This window comes from Lytechinus variegatus, chromosome 2 (assembly GCF_018143015.1).
Source record: "Lytechinus variegatus isolate NC3 chromosome 2, Lvar_3.0, whole genome shotgun sequence".
Lineage (NCBI taxonomy): Eukaryota > Metazoa > Echinodermata > Echinoidea > Temnopleuroida > Toxopneustidae > Lytechinus > Lytechinus variegatus.
Window position 1 is genome coordinate 31,708,412 of NC_054741.1, and position 17,977 is coordinate 31,726,388.

The following is a 17,977-nucleotide window of genomic DNA, read 5'->3' on the forward strand; positions in this document are numbered from 1 at the left end:
ATGTTTTTGTCGACAGATGGCGCTCTTACTTTTAATTTCTTTAATCATTATCCAAAAATAGCATCTGAGTCAAAATCACAACACAATAATACTCGAGAATTCAGCAGTATTATTAGTACTTCAGTAGAGTGTAGCCTCTCATTTGCCCGTTTTATATTTCATTTGTGCAAGTTTAAAGAAAGGGGCCACAGCATGCCTGCTTTAGAAGGTAAAATCGGTAGCATTTTGTAACTTGAGTTATTTATTTATTTGTGTGGTCCCATTAAATATATTTTGGTGTGTTGTTGACTGTTGTACTTTTGAACTAAATTAAAACTAAGTCTAAGATAAGTAACTGTTAGACAAGAGTTTATATCACAAGTGACATAGTCATATAGTCATAACCTTGTTCATTGAATAGGTGGTTTGCTATATAAACTTTAAAGACTATATATATATATATATATATCAATATAGCTAGCCTAGGCTATAGGCCTATATGTATATAGTCTAAAAATTATAGATATCTAAATAATGTGAATATTGTTTGTAATTGTAACACTACCGTACAGACAGTACTCACTAGTTTTTTTATTAAGGAAAGGTGGCAAAATCATGGTTGGGTTAATTCCGTTGAGTTGCAAGTCTTCTTTTTAGTTTATAGAGTATAGTAGTCGTACTTGACTGAGGCCGCGATCACAAAAACACATGAAATTTGGTGTTTTTGAACAAAACTAAACTATAGTGCAAGTAAAAGATGCATCTCAACTGGAGAGCTAACAGAGGGTGAGTGGTTCAAGGTCAGCGTATCATGTGGCTCCTGAAAGACTCGGTTGAATTGGAGGAGCCAAAACCACTTGTAGGCAGGACATTCCACAAGCAGATGGTTACATGGTAATTGGGGAAAAAGGATTCTACAATGCTGTTGTTTGAATTGTAGGCAATGTCCTCTGGTTGGTTCAGATAAGGCGTAGGAAAGGTGGTGCATCTGGGATGGCGATTAGAGTTTTTAGACTGTTTTGGGAACCATTCGATGAAAGTACACACTTGTGTGCAAGACAAGTGAATGGAGATGGAAAGAAATGGGAACCATTGCGATGCGTGCGTCGACTGAATAAAGCGCTGCTGTACAAAGTGAACGGTCGTTCCCTGTTTCACGATAATGCAGAAAAGGTGTTCCAGTGGTTAAATTAGATGCGATAGATTGAAGAAGTGTTTCGTATATTAGGAAGCTCCATGATCCAGCGACGATAGTCTTTTTCTCACCTGACACTCAATATTTGTTCACATTTTTTTTACACTAGACTACTACATGTATATTTCCAAACCTTAGTAAGGCTTGACTTAACCCAGTAAGTCAGAGCTATGAGAATAATAGCACTTAGCAGGATTTCTCAATTTTCTTGCTTGAATTTATTGACTCGAAGTCGAATGTTATAATTCCAGTTTCATGGGCGCATCCTTGTTGTTCTGATTGCATTGTTTGCACTGTTAGTTGCTCCACTGCAGAATTGCTGCGATACCAATCGGTTACTTTCCTCTGTAAATCCTAGATTGGTTTGAGGATTGTTGAGTATTTTCTCTTATTCATACCCATTTGAAAGATAATGATTTCTCTAAAAATAATGTGATGATTCCTTCCCTTGATGAAACGATTGAAAATCGATTACAATTTCTTCTTATTTTTTCCTCTCCCTCCAAATATCTCTCTATTATTGGTCATGATCTCTGACTTGAATTGGACATCTCACTTCCTGGAAACAACCCAGATGTTCTGTTTCAGTTGAAGGTAAGAAATATCCAGACGTAGATGTCTACTGTGAGTTTATATGTTCCAACAATCAATTGATTAAAATTAGAATCTTTAGACATTTTTGTTTGTCCATGTCCCATTGTCTCTCAAGTTGACAGGCCAATTCTCACAGTTATTAACACTTATTGCAAAATATACTAACCTTGCACATCCAGTGTATTGTAGATTATGACTTTGTTCTATTCACTTGCATGTATAAAAAAATTGCATATGTTGAATTTGTTGAATTGATGAATAAAATATATTTCAAATCATTTGTAAAACTTCCATAATCATTAGATTAACTAAGCATTTAATGTTTTACATTTAAAGTTCATATCATACTTGTAAATTTCAGAAATTATCTTATAGATAAAGCCTGTCTAAAAGTTTTGTAAAGGCTCAATAATGAAAGTTACATTGAAGTGAACTATTGTCTTACATTTTAATCTTGCAAAAGTGTAGAGATCATTTTTTTTCTCATGTGTTGATACATTTGGTAAATTTGAATTTTTCTTTGGAGGATATCTAGCACACTATTATAATGTTTTCTTCCTTTTTTAATGAGGACCCATTAGATACTTGTCTTAGAAAAATTGAAGGCTTGAAGGTAGAATTTTATTGCAAATAATGGTAAAGCTGAACTCTTGGGGAATTCATCTCTGCAATTGTCATCACTCTGAAAAAAAACCCATTATCTTCATCTGTATGACCACTGCTGCACCTCCAAACTAAACCAATTTATGATCGATACAACAATTTGTTGATAAAACAAGAAATATCAAACAGGTTTCCTAAAAGAATCCAGATGTTAAAGGGTTAACATATCCCATTTTGGTTCATTTACAGTTTTCTATAAAACAACTTGAGAGGTATGCTAAGAAGGCAGAAAAGGAACAAAAAGTTCAACAGGCAAAAGTTAAAAAAGTAAGTATATATCTTTTCTTCATAGATTACTCCTGTTTTGCCAAGATGGTCCCATTTTCAGTTTAGAAAAAAATGGATCTTTATGGCCTAAAGAAGAAATCAGTAATCATGCAAAAAAAATATCTAGATGTTTTATTTTCAATTATCATTAGGTTTAAAAAATATTGATTGATTTCTTTTTTTCCACTCCTTCTATGGACTCATTGAAAATCTAATGAGGATTGTTTTATCCGATAGTAACCATTGTCAGTCAGCCACCTATGCTTCTCAGCCAATCAAAACCATGGAAAGTTGTCATATCTAGAAACTTGTCAGAAAAATATGTTGATGAAATGTTCTCCATTTCTCAGCTCAATCCACAGATAGATCTCTTAATCAGTTTAAGGGGTACTCCAGACTGAAAATAATTATATCTAGATAAATAAGTAAAGTTCACTGAGCAAAATTCTGGAAATTTCATCAGAATTTGATAACAAATAACAAAGTTATTAAGTATTGAAGTTTAGCAATGTTTTGTGAAAACAGTTTTACGTGTGTCATCATGAATATTCATTAGGTTGGCTAGATGTCATTCCTCGTTTTCCTTTTTCTTATGCTATTACATGAACTCATGATTGTTTTATATAAATTTCCATGTGTCTCCCTGATCAGAGTCCCTTATAATAAGTTGCAGCAATAAAATCAGTTTTCAAATCAAATATTTTAAATTCTTGGAGGACAAAATTATTTCATATAATAAATACAAAAGAACAAGTGGGGAAATTACATTATCATTTTGTTCATTGAATATTCATGAACACTTGCATAGAAGTGTTTCACCAAAATAATGCAAATCTTTAAAATTCAAAACCTTGTCATTCCTTGCTCGATTTTAATCAAATTTTGATTGTTTTGTTTGTCTGATTTTTTTTTATCTTTTCAAAATATGTAATTTTTCAGCCAGGAGCACCCTTTTATTAGATTTTGCATTTAGCTGGATTACAGGTGCATGCCACAATGCTTATTTAATGAACAAATATTAGTGATGGTGAGTCCTTTTACATGTCTTTGCCCTTAGCATCCTACATTTAAAAAAAAATTGCCCTTTGTTTAACATAACATTTACTCTTTTCATCTCTCTGTGCATAGGCCCTTGAACAGAAGAATGTAGAAGGAGCCAGAATCTATGCAGAAAATTCCATCCGAAAGAAGAATGAGGGCCTTAACTATCTCAGAATGGCATCCCGGGTGGATGCAGTAGCATCAAGGGTACAGTCAGCCATGGCAATGAAACAGGTTAGATCAAAATAAATAAATAAGTAAGTAAAGTAAGTGAGTAAGTAAAGTGAGTAAGTAAGCAAGTAAGTAAGTAAATAAATAAGTAAAGTGAGTAAGTAAGCAAGTAAATAGGTAAGTAATTAAGTAAGTGAGTAAATAAACACCGATTGATCAGAGTAGTGAAATGGTTGAACTGTGCCATATCTCTGTACAAGAGGAATATTGAGGGGGGGGGTGTTGATAATGATGATGTTATCCGTGATATTATAATAGTAATATTGTTGCTGATGAAGATGATAATGAAAATGATGACAATTTTGGGTTTAGTAAGAGATGATCACAATAAACTAGAACTCATCATGTCTTCGTTCGTTGGGCCTGTTTTGTGTCTTTTACCCCCAATCAAGTGAGCAAATAACACACTTGAGACTTCTACACCAAATTAAAAACATCCTCAGAGAATGGAGAGAGGAGACAGAATAACAAGTAAACCAATGGATAGAATCTAGACTAATCACAACCATACAAGAAGTCGCTGTCTGTAAAGAAAGGAAATATGATATAACTATGATGTCTCTAATACGAGAAAACAAGGAGGCTAAAGTACATGTCTGACTTGGTTGAGGTACAGGCAAGGAGTGATCTTTATTTGCAAGTTACTTAGGTTTCAGACAATTGGTTGAGTCATCATGGTTTCATATAGTTAGGTATAAATCTTGTGACACTAAGTAGTTAGGCAATTATATATGAATTGGCAGACATCGCAATGACTAATAATGAATGAAGGTGGGTTTTAGGTACTAATGGAAATTCATCACTTATATTTGATGATAACAAAGAGTTTGGGTGTATCGTTATGTTTTGCAGATAACCAAGAACATGGGCCAAGTTGTTAAAGGTCTAGATAAAGCTCTTCAGTCTATGGATCTACAGAAGGTAAATATTGCATGGTGTATTTTCTTACACAATTATACTTTCATGCCTTGACCGTTAAGGGTCATGAGGTCAAAGGACATTGGTCAGTTTTAAGATATTGCATAATACAGATATATTTCTTTGTCTAAACCCTAAGGGCCATGAGGTCAAATGTCATGTGTTAGTTCCTCAGTATATAAAGAGGCTTTAATAGGAGAAATTATAATTTGGAAACAAATTTTCGGCATTACCTTTATTTGTTTAAGATCGCATGTTTGATCTGTTATGAAAATCATAAGTCAGAGTGATGCATAATTTTTCTTTACAGCTACATGTATTTAAGGGTTCTGGTGACAGGTTTATACTGACCTACACAGTAACTAATGGTTAGATTTGTATTTAACTTTTAAGCTAGGTCCATTCTTGATGGCCTGTTTTCTGCTTAGAATCTTAGGTTATAAGTTTAGGGTTTAAGAACAAAGGTCAATTTGACAACGATGAGATAACTTGTGAATGCAGTGTTTAGAACTGATGGACCAACTTACCTAAAACTTCAATTTTAGTTGTTGGTTGTTTTTTTTTTTGGCATATAAAATAACATGTCTAACATACAAAATAGTATAAAATAAGAAAAAATATGTTTGTTTACAACAATAACAACAACAAAAAAAAATTCAGGCACTTGGCCTATAAAAAAAATAAACATAACAAAATAGCCTTCTGCTTTATCGCCTCTTTAAAGTATTCAGAATGATAGCCCACTTGCCATCATGTTTTTCTAATTTGCATTTCCTTTGTGCAATGGTATGTTCAACAGTTTCAAATGATAAAAGAAAGTTACAAAAATGGGAGAGAGTAGGTTTTGTTTCGTCACATCGGCATCTAAAAATATATTGTTTACCTGACAGGAGCAGAAAGTTCAATATAAATATATTTCTGGGATTTTGGGGCTTACAGATACCAAAAAGAACATAACTTTCTAAGAGGAAATCAGGAAGATCTAGTGAAGCAAAGAGTGTACCAACATTATTCCAAAATTGGTTAACAACATGGCAAGAATAAAAAAGATGCACTAGAGTTTCTGGTGATACTTTACAAAATGTACAAAGTGTATCCGTTACCTTTTTAATACGGAATAACCAAACCTTGGTAGGAATCAAATTATTAAGAATCTTGAATTGTAAAGCTCGAAGTCTCGTATCTATAGTAGTACGTAGAGGTAGTTTTAAAAGTTCTCTTCTTCTTGTTGAAACCCATAGGTGTCTTTTAAACGTGTAAATATATTTGAAATTGATGGGTTATTTTCCTTCATAAAAAATGTGTAAAATATATACTTTGGTACACCTGTTACTTCTCTAGTGATGTCATCAATAGTTAAAGTTGGAATCGATGAAATGTTGTCAAGAATGGGATGAAAATTTTGAGATAGAAAAAATAATTTCCATTTTGATGGCATAAACTTGTAACAGTCGAGAAGCAGAAAGTATTCAACAAATGTTAAGCCTTTATTTTTGGCATCTTTCCATCTTAATGGTCTGCCATACTCATCCAACATATGTGACACCTTAACAAAACCTTTGTTTTTTATCTCTGGCTTATAAAAAGATTTTCCATTTTGTAATATACCTCTGTTATTCCATAGTATTTGATCACATATTTTAATGTTTTTCTGAAATACTGTGCTCCAACTAATCATGACATCTTTATACCATTCAGGAATTGTCAAGTTTAAAATATTAAGATCATAATTACAATGAAATATAAAGTCACCACCTACATTTTGAAGCAATGTCAACAAAATAATCTTCCATCCCTTAGAATTGGATGTAAAAACTCTCTGTATCCACTTGACTTTTTGCACTTGTAAAAGAGATTTTAAACAAATCATTTTGAGCCCCCCATCTTCATACTGCTTAACAAGTATCTCCCTTTTGATCCTGTCAGGGCCGTTCCAAATGAACCCAAAAACTAACTTATTAACTTCTTTTATATAATAATCTGGGATTTTTGACAGACTTGCAAGGTAAAGTAATTGCGAAAAAGCAAAGGTTTTGACAATTTGTATTTTGCCTATTAAGGATAAATGACGAGCTTTCCATAAATTCAATTGTACTCTAATTTTATCAAGTGTTCTTTGCAATTGTAAAGAAAAAACATTGGGTGAATGTGATATATCTACTCCAAGAATTGTCAAAGACTTCTCAAACTGAATATTCTCTAGTGAATGTTGATTATCTTTACAGGCTCCTATCCACATTGCCTTTGTTTTGAAAATATTGATAGAGAGTGATGATTCCTTTCGGAAATTCTGAAGTGTATTCAAAAGATGTCTAAATGAAATATTGTCTGAAAGGAAAACCGTTATGTCGTCCGCGTACATCGACAATTTCAATTCTAAATTGTCAGATATTTTTAAACCATGTATTGTCTTATTTTCACGAATATTTATAGCAAATGTTTCTATAGCTAAAACAAACAGATAAGGACTCAATGGGTCCCCCTGTCTAACACCTCTTTCAACGGGAAAATAACCCGATGACAGACCCCGATTCATTACCGCACTTTCTAAATTGGTATATAAAACTTTAATAAAATTACAAAATCCTTCTCCAAAATTGAATGATCGGAGGACATTCAACAAAAAAGTATGATCTAGTGAATCGAACGCCTTTTGGAAGTCCAAACTTAATAATATTCCGGGGATATTTTTCAATTCGGAAAAGAAAAGAGCATCTTTAACTGTCCTGACAGCTTCTCCAATAAATCTGTCCTTTATAAATGCTACCTGATCAGGGTGAATCAAATCCGGTAGAACTTTCTTTAATCTTTCTGCAAGTGCTTTAGAGCCAATTTTCAAATCAACATTCACTAGAGTGATGGGTCGGTAATTTTCGATTAACATTTTGTCTTTACCTTTCTTTGATATGAGTGTAATTAAACCTTGTCTTTGTGAACTAGAAAGTTGACCTTGTTGAAAACTGTAGTTAAGATTATCTACCAAAAGCTGTCCAATTTTACCCCAGAATTTGCGATAGAACTCAACCGTTAAACCGTCGTTTCCCGGTGACTTGTTTTTTGACATAAGTAATAGGGATGATGTACATTCCTCTAACGTTAACGGCAAGTCACATTTACTCTTGACGTCCGAGGGTAACTTTGGAATATTTTCTTGTCCTAAGAATAAGGAGTTTTGCCTCGAGTCGACATTAGGCTTTTTATATAATTGTGTATAAAATGATTTTATTTCAGAATTAATATTTTTCATATCTGTAAGTATGGAATCACCTTGCTTCAGCTTAAAAATTGATGATTTATTTTTGTGGCCTTTTTCTAAATTAAGAAAAAAATTTGTATTTTTCTCCCCAAATTCCATCCAATTTGCTTTAGACCTTAATATGATACCTTGTGTTATATAATCTAAATAAGACTCATATTCGCTTTCAATCTTTTTATATTCCTCAACATGCTTTTCACCCTCGGAATCCAACAGAAACTGCAACCTTTTTAGCCTGTTTTCCAGTTCTCTTCGCTTTTCTTTCCTTTTCCGTGCCTTTTCAATACTGTATTTACGCGAAAATAGGCGAATATTATACTTGAGAAATTCCCAACCTATTCTCATATCATCAAATTGTGAAATATCTTTAATCCACAGATCTAAATTTTTCGTCATTTCAGAACAGAACACTTCATCGTCGCATAGGGTATTATTAAATTTCCAATTCATAGCATTACATCTTGTTTCTTCTTGTACCTTAAATTCTAAAATAATAGCCAAATGATCAGAACCCACTCCGGGTATCATATCTACCTTACTAATATAATCCTGCAGGGTCTCGGAGACAAACCAAATATCTAATCTACTTTGGATTAGAGGCCGTAATTGTTTCCAAGTATATTTACGCGTGATAGGGTTACGTACACGCCATATATCAATGACATCTAAATCACTCTGTAATTTTTTAAGTTGACTGATTACTGCTTGCGAGGTAGTTGGATGACCACCTTGTCTGTCAACATTCACGTTTAAAATCACGTTAAAATCGCCCCCAATTAAAAGAGGAGTGGTCGTAATGTCATCAAAAGAATTCAAGGTACATAATAAATGATCAAAAAATATTTTTTGTTCATGTTTCTTATCAGCTGTTGGTGCATAAACGTTACAAATTATAAATTCATTGCCGTCTATTATAATTCTTAAAATCAAATATCTACCATTATCTGAAACATGTTTGGAAATGATTTTATAATCTAGTTTTGAATTGATAAGTATCATGACCCCACTACTATGAGGAGATCCGTGACAAAAGAGTACATCACTGCCCCATTCTGAAGACCAACTACTTTCTACGTCTTCTGAACTATATGTTTCTTGTAGGAGAGCAATGTCTATTTCTTTTTCTCGTAACCAACTAAATACCTTTTGCCTCCGAAACCCTGATCTTAGACCTCTGACATTCAGAGACAAAAAGTTAATGCTCGTTTCACAACCCATAGCAAGGTATCATATCTGTAACTTTGATATACATGTACATGTACCAATCCACAAACATATAACCGTGCAACCTACATGTACTTACGACAGGTGTCAGATGTATTGCTTTGGCTTGCACCTGTAACATATAGAAGCCTAAATATAACTTTCCACTGTTGCGAACACCATTCCTAAGTATCGTTACAAATGCTAATGTAAATTTCAAAATTATACATTGGGCAACTGCCTTAACTGTACTTGTTTTCCAACACTTGGAATTTGTTTTGCTTTCAGCTGACGCAAGAGAACTATAAAAAGAACATCTTTGGCAAAGGCAAACTATGTACATAAAAACAGTATACAAAGAAATTTTAAATGTGTAACACTTGTACACAAACAAATACATTAATAAATGTGAAAAAATTAAGACACGCCTGACTAATCGAATGCTTAACATGAGGAACATGTCAAAGACATGAAACCTTAAAGGAGCCAACAAACCCACCCTTTAACATATTTACAAAATTAATGAATATTACTGGAGGGAGAAACCATAATGTGGCAGGGAAAAACTAGTCATTACAGTATCAGTATCAAAACAACTGATAAAAAGTTGTGTGTTCATTTCCAATGTCAGAGGCACTTTGTGTTCAATTAAGTAAATGAACTTGAATTTTGTTCTCTGTAATTGTAACCGAAATGAAGACCGTGAATGCAGGACCGCTATTCTTTATGTATTTCCCATTTCTGGGTACCTTTTTCTCTGTAGAAGAGGACCACTTTAGCTCCAACAACCGTTATTTTTGTAGACAGCTTCTTTTCTTTTCTCAATTTATATGCAACTTTGGCCAACTCACTGCGTGTTGCCTTCAATGCTGGAGGCAAGTCTGTTCTCACTGTAAGCCTAGATGTTTCTTGTGTAACAGGTGGGTATCTCCATTCGACTCCTCCTGTGGTGTTTCCAGTCGAAACATCTGTGGCGACTCTCTTCTTGTAAGCTCGCTCTTCAAACGCAGCTAAGACTCGATTACGTTGTGACATATAGACAAACTTGGCTATGATAGGATGGGGGACACCCTCTTGTGAGTGACGTTGAGGTAACCTGTGCACGTTGATAAGGCAAATGGCCCCCGCTTCCTCTTTGCTTAGACCAAGTAGGGTAAAAACATGGCGAATCACGACATAGACATTTTCTCCTTGCTCCATTTTGACCCCGTAGAATAAAAGATTATTCTTCCTCTGGTATATCTCTGATTCGATGAGCTTTGTACGAAGTTGATCAACCTCCTTTCTTAGGTCGCTTTCAATCTGAGGAAGCTTCTCTTTCTCGATGATGTTGACCTTCGATGCATTAAAATCAACTGCTGCTTCTAAGTCATCCACTTTCGTCTTGATCTGATCCAAATTGTGTTGTAATCCGTCTAACTTTGCACAAACTCTAACTTCAGATTCCCGTATAGAGCGCATGACATCTGCGAGCGTGAATGCACTCTCCGGTTCACCCGTGCCCTCCGGCGTTGGTGTTCCGGTTTGTGCCGTAGACGGTGTAGATTGTTTGGTGCGTTGGCCCTCGGTCTCGGACGACATTGTTGCACTCCTTAAGAAATAAGACTTTTCCATTAGAAGTGGTACTAAAGGCTAAAGTAATGTGTTCAGTTATTCACTAATAGCAAAATAATTCAATGTTTGAGCTTACCAAAACAAAAGAGTCCCTCCAAAATAAGTAAAAAAGCGGTGGGGTCGAGAGCTCCCAAAATTACACGTCCTCCATGTTTAAAGCCGTGACATCATTCCCATGCATTGTGATCTGATAGGATTTTCATTTTATTACATGTAGTTCAGAGGTCAAAGGTCAGACATATATTCCTCAGCATTTAAGGCAAATGATGGATTTTAAACACGTGTGCATTTTTACCCAAATTTATATTAGGCAAGGCCAAGCACTTGCTAGCATTTGTTGGTGTCTATTTAATAACTCTTTTTTAATGGTGCTATTCTTGAACAGATTTCTGCTGTCATGGAGAAATTTGAGGGGCAGTTTGAAGATCTAGATGTACACACTCAGGTAAGAATCTTTAATTCCATCTCATTTATCTTCTGTAGTTATAAAGTTTGAAATGGGCAAGTCTCATTTATCTGCATATAAGTACATAATTTGTCATTTTTGGTATGCATTAAGTTCTATTTTTGTTCCAAAGATCCTGCCAAGAAGATCTGTACAAGTCAATAAATTTTGTGTATAGTGTAATATATCATGACATATCCGATAGATGGGAAGATGGTTTCTTTTGCAACATATATTTCGGTTAACATGGAAAAACTTGAGGGGCATTCTGAAGATCTAGGTAGGATTATTCCTTGAACGCTTATTGCCTATATGTTGGCTCAGCTGCAGCTGGGGTAATAATATGATACCAAGTCTTAAGCACAGTAGACTATATGCATATAGTAACTTCACTATATAAATGGACATATTCTTATTATATACATGTATTAATCTTTACTCGCTTTTCTTCAATAATTTTTTGATAACTTTAATATTTTTACAATGCAATTTGGATATTCCAGCAGCCTGATTGAAAAATGTATACCCTTGTTTAGTTGTCCTGCCGTTGTCTATTGGTTGTGAATTTCAAATGAAATTGACCATTAAAGTCAGTCATTCTTGGGATTATATGGGATGTAGTTTACTATCGCAGACACCAGAAATCGATATTAGGGTCGAAAATCCATTTAACATACCTGTATATCCCTTTATAGTTGCATCTTTGGGAATCATGCATTAACCGGCTGTTTCTGATCAAATCACAGGTATTCCCCTTGCCTGATTCAGTTAAAATCAGAGTTACGACGAGATAATGATTTAACCTTTGACACAAAAAGATTCACATCTCTGGGTCATATAACATGACGAAGAGCACCTTTTGAACAGACAATACCCTTATCGATGTAAATATTCTTGTGAAAGTGGATGCAAGACAGTCTTTAATGATCACCCGTCCCTCTTCTTCCTTGATGCAGGTGATGGAGGGGTCGATGGGTGCGGCTACCACCCTGACCACGCCCCAGGACCAGGTAGATCAACTCATCCACCAGGTCGCCGAGGAGAACGGGCTGGAGATGATCTCCGACTTGAACGCTGCCCCCTTGGCCGGGAGCGATCCCCTTGCAGCGTCGACTGCATCCTCATCAAGGACCATGGCGGAGGAGGACAGTCTGACCAGGAGATTGCAGGCGTTACGAAACTGAGCCCTCTCTTTCTTTTCTGTATGGTCATCAGTGCATTGTAATTCTTCATAATTGTATGAATTCGCACCAAGGACAACTGCAGGGGTGGATCCAGGATTCCTTCAAGGGATCAGAAAGTGGGTCAATTATGGCCCGTATGCTGAAGTCAGATTTAATTTAAACTCTGGTCTAAAGTTGTGATGTAACTATGGAAAGCCAATTGTGAAATAAATCTCTAACATCACAGGTTCAATTTAACAGCTCATTTAACATTCAAAATGATTAATACATGCCTGTAAATAGTAGGTAAAAGCAGTTTTCTTCATCATTAATGCGGAATGAAATAGCATAGTGAACTTATATAGTGTCAATGAATTTTAAATATAATTTTTTGGCTGTCCATAATTCTAGCCCAGAGTTAAACCATGGGTTAAGTTAAACCAGACTTCAGAATACAGGCCAATATTTGCAGAATTTTCTGACAAGTGTAAAGGGATAGTTCTTACTTTCCCAGATGTCAAAATTTCTTAAACAGAAAATGTGACATATTAGATAAAAAAAGAGAACAAGTTATGACATCAAAAAAAGGAAGAAATTTCTCTTTAAGAGGTGTGAAAATGCTACTTTGGGAATACAGAGGGGGTAATGTGTATTATAAATTGCCTATTTGTCTACTGCCAACTCGTCCACTCACCAAATGGTCTACTTTCTTTAAGTCTATTGCCATTCTGTCCATCAACATTTCGTCTAATAACCTTTGGTCCATTAACCATTTGGTCCAATCATCACTCAGTCTAATCACCATTTCATCTATGACCATTTTGTCTCATAACCAGTTGGTCTAATATTCATTTCATTTTCATTCATTTTGCACAATTTAACACTTAGTCCAATTAGAACAAATGGTATATGGACTAAAGGGCTATTGGAACAACTGGTTATTAGACAGAATGGCATTAGACTAAATGAAAGTAGACCATGTGGTAAGTGGACGAACTGATGGTAGACCAAATGATAGTAGACGAGTTTGGACAAATTGGCATTAGACGAATTGAAAATAAACCATGTGAATCATCTGATTACAAATCCTCCATCCCAATTACACTCCCAATCTGCACCAGTGGACAACAGTGGATGAAGAAAGCTTCTAAAGGCGATTGCAATTCAGGTTTTTCCACTTTTTTTCTGATTGTGAAGTTAATTGTAGCATTCCATAACTGATTAATATCCTTGTATCCACCCCTCAAGCTTCCTTTTTGTCCTCATGTATTAGTTTAATCTGTATCTATCCCTTATCACTTCTCTTAATCTCAACTTTCATTTGGTTTGTGTGCCTTGCCATTTACCAGTTGTTTGCAAGATTGTGCATCACTTTGCCATGTTTGTGAAACTGTCCCCTACTCTTTCTTTCTCACTCCAAGATAACCTATTCTTATAACTGTTATATTCTGTCTTCCTGTTGCTTTATTATCTTTTCTCTGAATCGTAAATATGTGTATAGTCAACAGATCATGTGATATTTATATACTTCAGCTATATGTAGGTATTAGTATTAAATGTGTAAATAAAAATCTTACTCTGTTATAATATTGATAGATCTTTGTACAGCATAGGTAGTTGCTTCGGCTTGGTGATTGATGATTTATCAGTTTTGATACAGACTATTACAATCCTTAACTAGACAGATTGTTGATATCATTTCAACTTTCAAAACACTTCATTTGACTGACATTTCATCGAAAGGCTTCTTAAATCTTTGTTGAATTAGTTTGGCTTAGATGCTGCATATACTCTATTTTCTATGTTCGAGAGTAGCTCCTTTGATATTTTTACTTTGAAAATTGAAAGCACCGGTCCAACAATTAGTTTCCACATTTCTCTTTTTATGTTTTAAAGTTATGATGGCCCATATCTTTTTAAAGACTTATTGATAATTTTGTTATTATGATTATCGGTGTAGTAGTAAGTTAAGGCAATTTTGTATGGACATATCCATTGTAAGATGGAGAATTAAAAGACTGAAAGAAAAACAAAATAAAACAAATCAGACCTTGTTTCCGAAATATAGTGTTGTTGGTCACAAATTTATCAACAGAAAAAAAAATGCATTGAATGTACTTCTATACTTCTAACCCTAATCTTCTATGAAGTATATATCCTGTAGTTTTTCATTCAATGTTCTGTTAAGGTAACAGAAATTTGCGATATTTCTAACATGTAAATAGACTTAACAGTGATTATGTATGAATAAGAAATTTTGCTATTTAAGTACCAATTATATTTTATGATATTTAATGATTTGGTATTGTATTCATTGCATTTAAGTTTATTCATATATGAGTTCTTTTTTATCATAAATTACTTTCAGATATTTGGACCTTTATAAGTTTTTATACAGAAACATTTCATTTCTTCTGTGATGGGACTCAGCATTAACATCACACTTCACCAAAAAAGTAGACAATAAAAAATCATCTTAAAATGTACAATTATGCAGTAGTGTAAGTGTGAGTGAAACATTTTGTTATAATGAAGTGATGGGTTCTTGATTAACATGAGAGTATCTAAGAATCATCGGGATAAACATACTAGTAACAAGCTTTTAATCATTTACTTGATTTCGCTGAGCCTTTTGGGTCAGTTATTTTTCAATTGAGATTATATCTGAAAGTATAGTTCATTTTTATTATATTCATGTATTTGTTTGATAGAAATAAATAAATACAATTAATCTTAAAGTTGCAGTGTATATTTTTTGTTTTTAATCAAATTGTTTAGTATTATATGTTAATCATATTTCAAATACTACTTCCTTGCAATGGTTTTTAGTATATTTTTGGGGACATTGCAAGGAATTTTTCAGTAATTGCAATTAAATAATAGATCTTTGAATCGAACCAACATCTTGCACAATAAATTATTTGCTGGTCAGTGTTGACTTTTGTCAGGTTTTAGTTGAGCAATATCACAAAAAGCCTTGTAAAATATCATGTAATTGAATCACAAAAATGTTGAAAAATGAAAAGTTAACAATTTTTATCAAATCTTTTTTTTTTGTAATAAAATGTATTATCTTTGAAATATAATTTTCTTGAGAAATAGCTTCAAACGCTATATATATGGTACTAAAACTTATTAAAATCACGAACATTTCCCCTTTTCACTGAATCTTTTTTTTTTTGCTCTGGGTTAAAAACCCACCAAAATTAAAAAAAATTATCTGATATGCATAAAAAATGGCCACACTACTGGATACAGGCCTGCTTGCTAGTAAGTGAAAGTAAAAATTGATTAATTTAATAAATCTGATTAAGTATTGCACAGTTGTAATTTGATAGAAGTTTCCTGCAACACCTTGTCTCACAGGTTTATTTGGCAACCCTTCTCCATTTGAAGAAGAGAGAATATTAATGATAAATGTGCAAATAATTATTGTTTATTTTCCGAGGATATTTTTACATTTAAATATTTTCTTAGCTGGATGCCTACAGTACTCCTGGTTACCCATTGCACATTTATGCTCTACCAAATATCCAGTTTGCCTTCATTGCACACAATCTTGATAGTTCTGTAAATTGTATGGCGCCCTCTAGACTATAAAATTATAAATGATTGTGACAATGTCTTCTGCAGTAAATGATTGATGGTTGGGGGCAAGCTGTCTGGTATAAGCATGGACCGTAGTAGGTCCGTGGTATAAGTGAACAATAGTTTCTGACTAGTACATGCATATCCTTGCAGAAGACCAGTAAGCACAATAATGTTAGTTTCAACACTTTCTAGCTACTATCAATAAGTCATAGATTTCTTTAAGTATAGTGAATTCTCACCACTATTTAGCATGTAGAAAGAGCGATATTAAATGTATTAAAAAGAGAGAAACTTACCCAACTCGTCACATCTTTTCAAACATGTTCAGTCAAATTACATGTATATAGTTAAAGGAGATGATTTGGCATGTGATCTTTAAGTTCAGATAATCAGAGAGTAATTATTTGAAAATATGAACTTAATAATGCCCTGTCAACAATATTGAACGTGGAAATCTATATATCATGTCAATTTTTATTTGCATATGTCATAAATATGTGTAAATAGATTTTAATAAAAAATCAGTCGAACAAGATTTTGTTAACGCTATCAATAAAATAAATATCAAACAAGGTAGTGATTTCTTGCTTTCACATTTCCTTTATTGCCTTGTATTGTGAATTACCATGGGTTTTGAGTTCTGATTTTATTTTCTGAACAGTTTCATTTATTCTTCTCTGTTATCTATTATTCTTATTTATCCCCACACTTTGATTAAATTTTCTTCAAATCACATTATTCGTATCTGGCATAGTAGCTCGAGATTTGTATGGGAAACTTTACTACTTAACATATTAACTATCGATGTATTAGTCTTTCTTATCTTGGGCAGCTGTGTTCTGACCTTCCCCCGTTTGCTTGGTTATGACTGATTTCTTAGGTTTCCCAGCAGTTGGTGTGACCCTGATATACCAGGCGTTTTGTTGAATCTCTTCCATGTTGATCCGCCGTTTTGCAGGGGACAGGATTCTACAGATGAGGTCCTTGCAGTCACCCGGGACGACCTTGCTGTTGGGGAATCCAGGAGGTCTTTGTACCTGATTCAGGAGAACCTTGTGGTTGGTGTCGTCGTATGGTAGCCGTCCGTACAACATAGTGTACAGGATGACACCCATGCTCCAGATATCTCCCAGCATCGGACAGTAAGGAATTCCTCTCAGGATCTCGGGAGGGGCGTATGCGTAACTTCCACAGTAGGTCTCGCTAAGAATGGTTCTCCCAGGTTCTGATGGCTTCATCTTGCTGCGGGCAAAACCAAAATCCGTGATCTTCAACATATTGTTTTTGTTGAGCAGCAGGTTCTCGCATTTCAGGTCTCTATGGACAACGCCCAAGTTGTGACAATATTCCATGCCATCAACCAGTTGGTGAAACCACATTCCTGTCTGTTCCTCCGGGCAAGCACCGTTGGCCTTGATGTAGTCCAGCAAGTCTCCATTATCCGCAAGCTCCATAATCAAATAGACGCGACTGGTAGTCTCGATTGACTGCAGGAAGCATATCAAGTTCGGATGTTTCAAAAGCTTGACAACCTGTATCTCTCGCGGTAAGAACTTGACGAGATAGTCTTCAGGAGCTTTTCGTTTGGACACCACCTTGATCGCTACTTTGCACTTGTGTTTATTGGAATATGCACATTTTACGGCGGCATATGATCCATGACCGACGGTCTCGTGAACTGTAAAGCCATGAGACTCTAAAACAGACTGCCCTTTGTCTTTGCCATCAAGTTTGCTCGAGTTCTTTTCACTTGCCATAACAGGAAACCTTTTCAGAGAAGTATTCTACAAAGGAATTAGCTTGAGTCTTTCCATCTT

At 34.5% G+C, this 17,977-nt stretch overlaps 2 protein-coding genes across 2 annotated transcripts; one reads left to right on the plus strand and one right to left on the minus strand.

Annotated features, from left to right (window-relative positions):
- Positions 1-30: 30 nt before the first annotated feature.
- On the plus strand, positions 31-13,175 carry LOC121407856 (charged multivesicular body protein 1a-like). The gene is made up of 7 exons (XM_041599088.1): positions 31-208; positions 1,749-1,768; positions 2,621-2,698; positions 3,827-3,973; positions 4,823-4,891; positions 11,347-11,406; positions 12,363-13,175. Exons 1-7 carry the CDS (start codon positions 193-195, stop codon positions 12,588-12,590), a joined length of 618 nt encoding a protein of 205 aa, XP_041455022.1. The 5' UTR covers positions 31-192; the 3' UTR covers positions 12,591-13,175.
- A 2,171-nt stretch (positions 13,176-15,346) lies between these two features.
- On the minus strand, positions 15,347-17,977 carry LOC121407857 (testis-specific serine/threonine-protein kinase 4-like). The gene has a single exon (XM_041599089.1). The coding sequence runs from the start codon at positions 17,915-17,917 to the stop codon at positions 16,970-16,972; it is 948 nt and encodes a 315-aa protein (XP_041455023.1). The 5' UTR covers positions 17,918-17,977; the 3' UTR covers positions 15,347-16,969.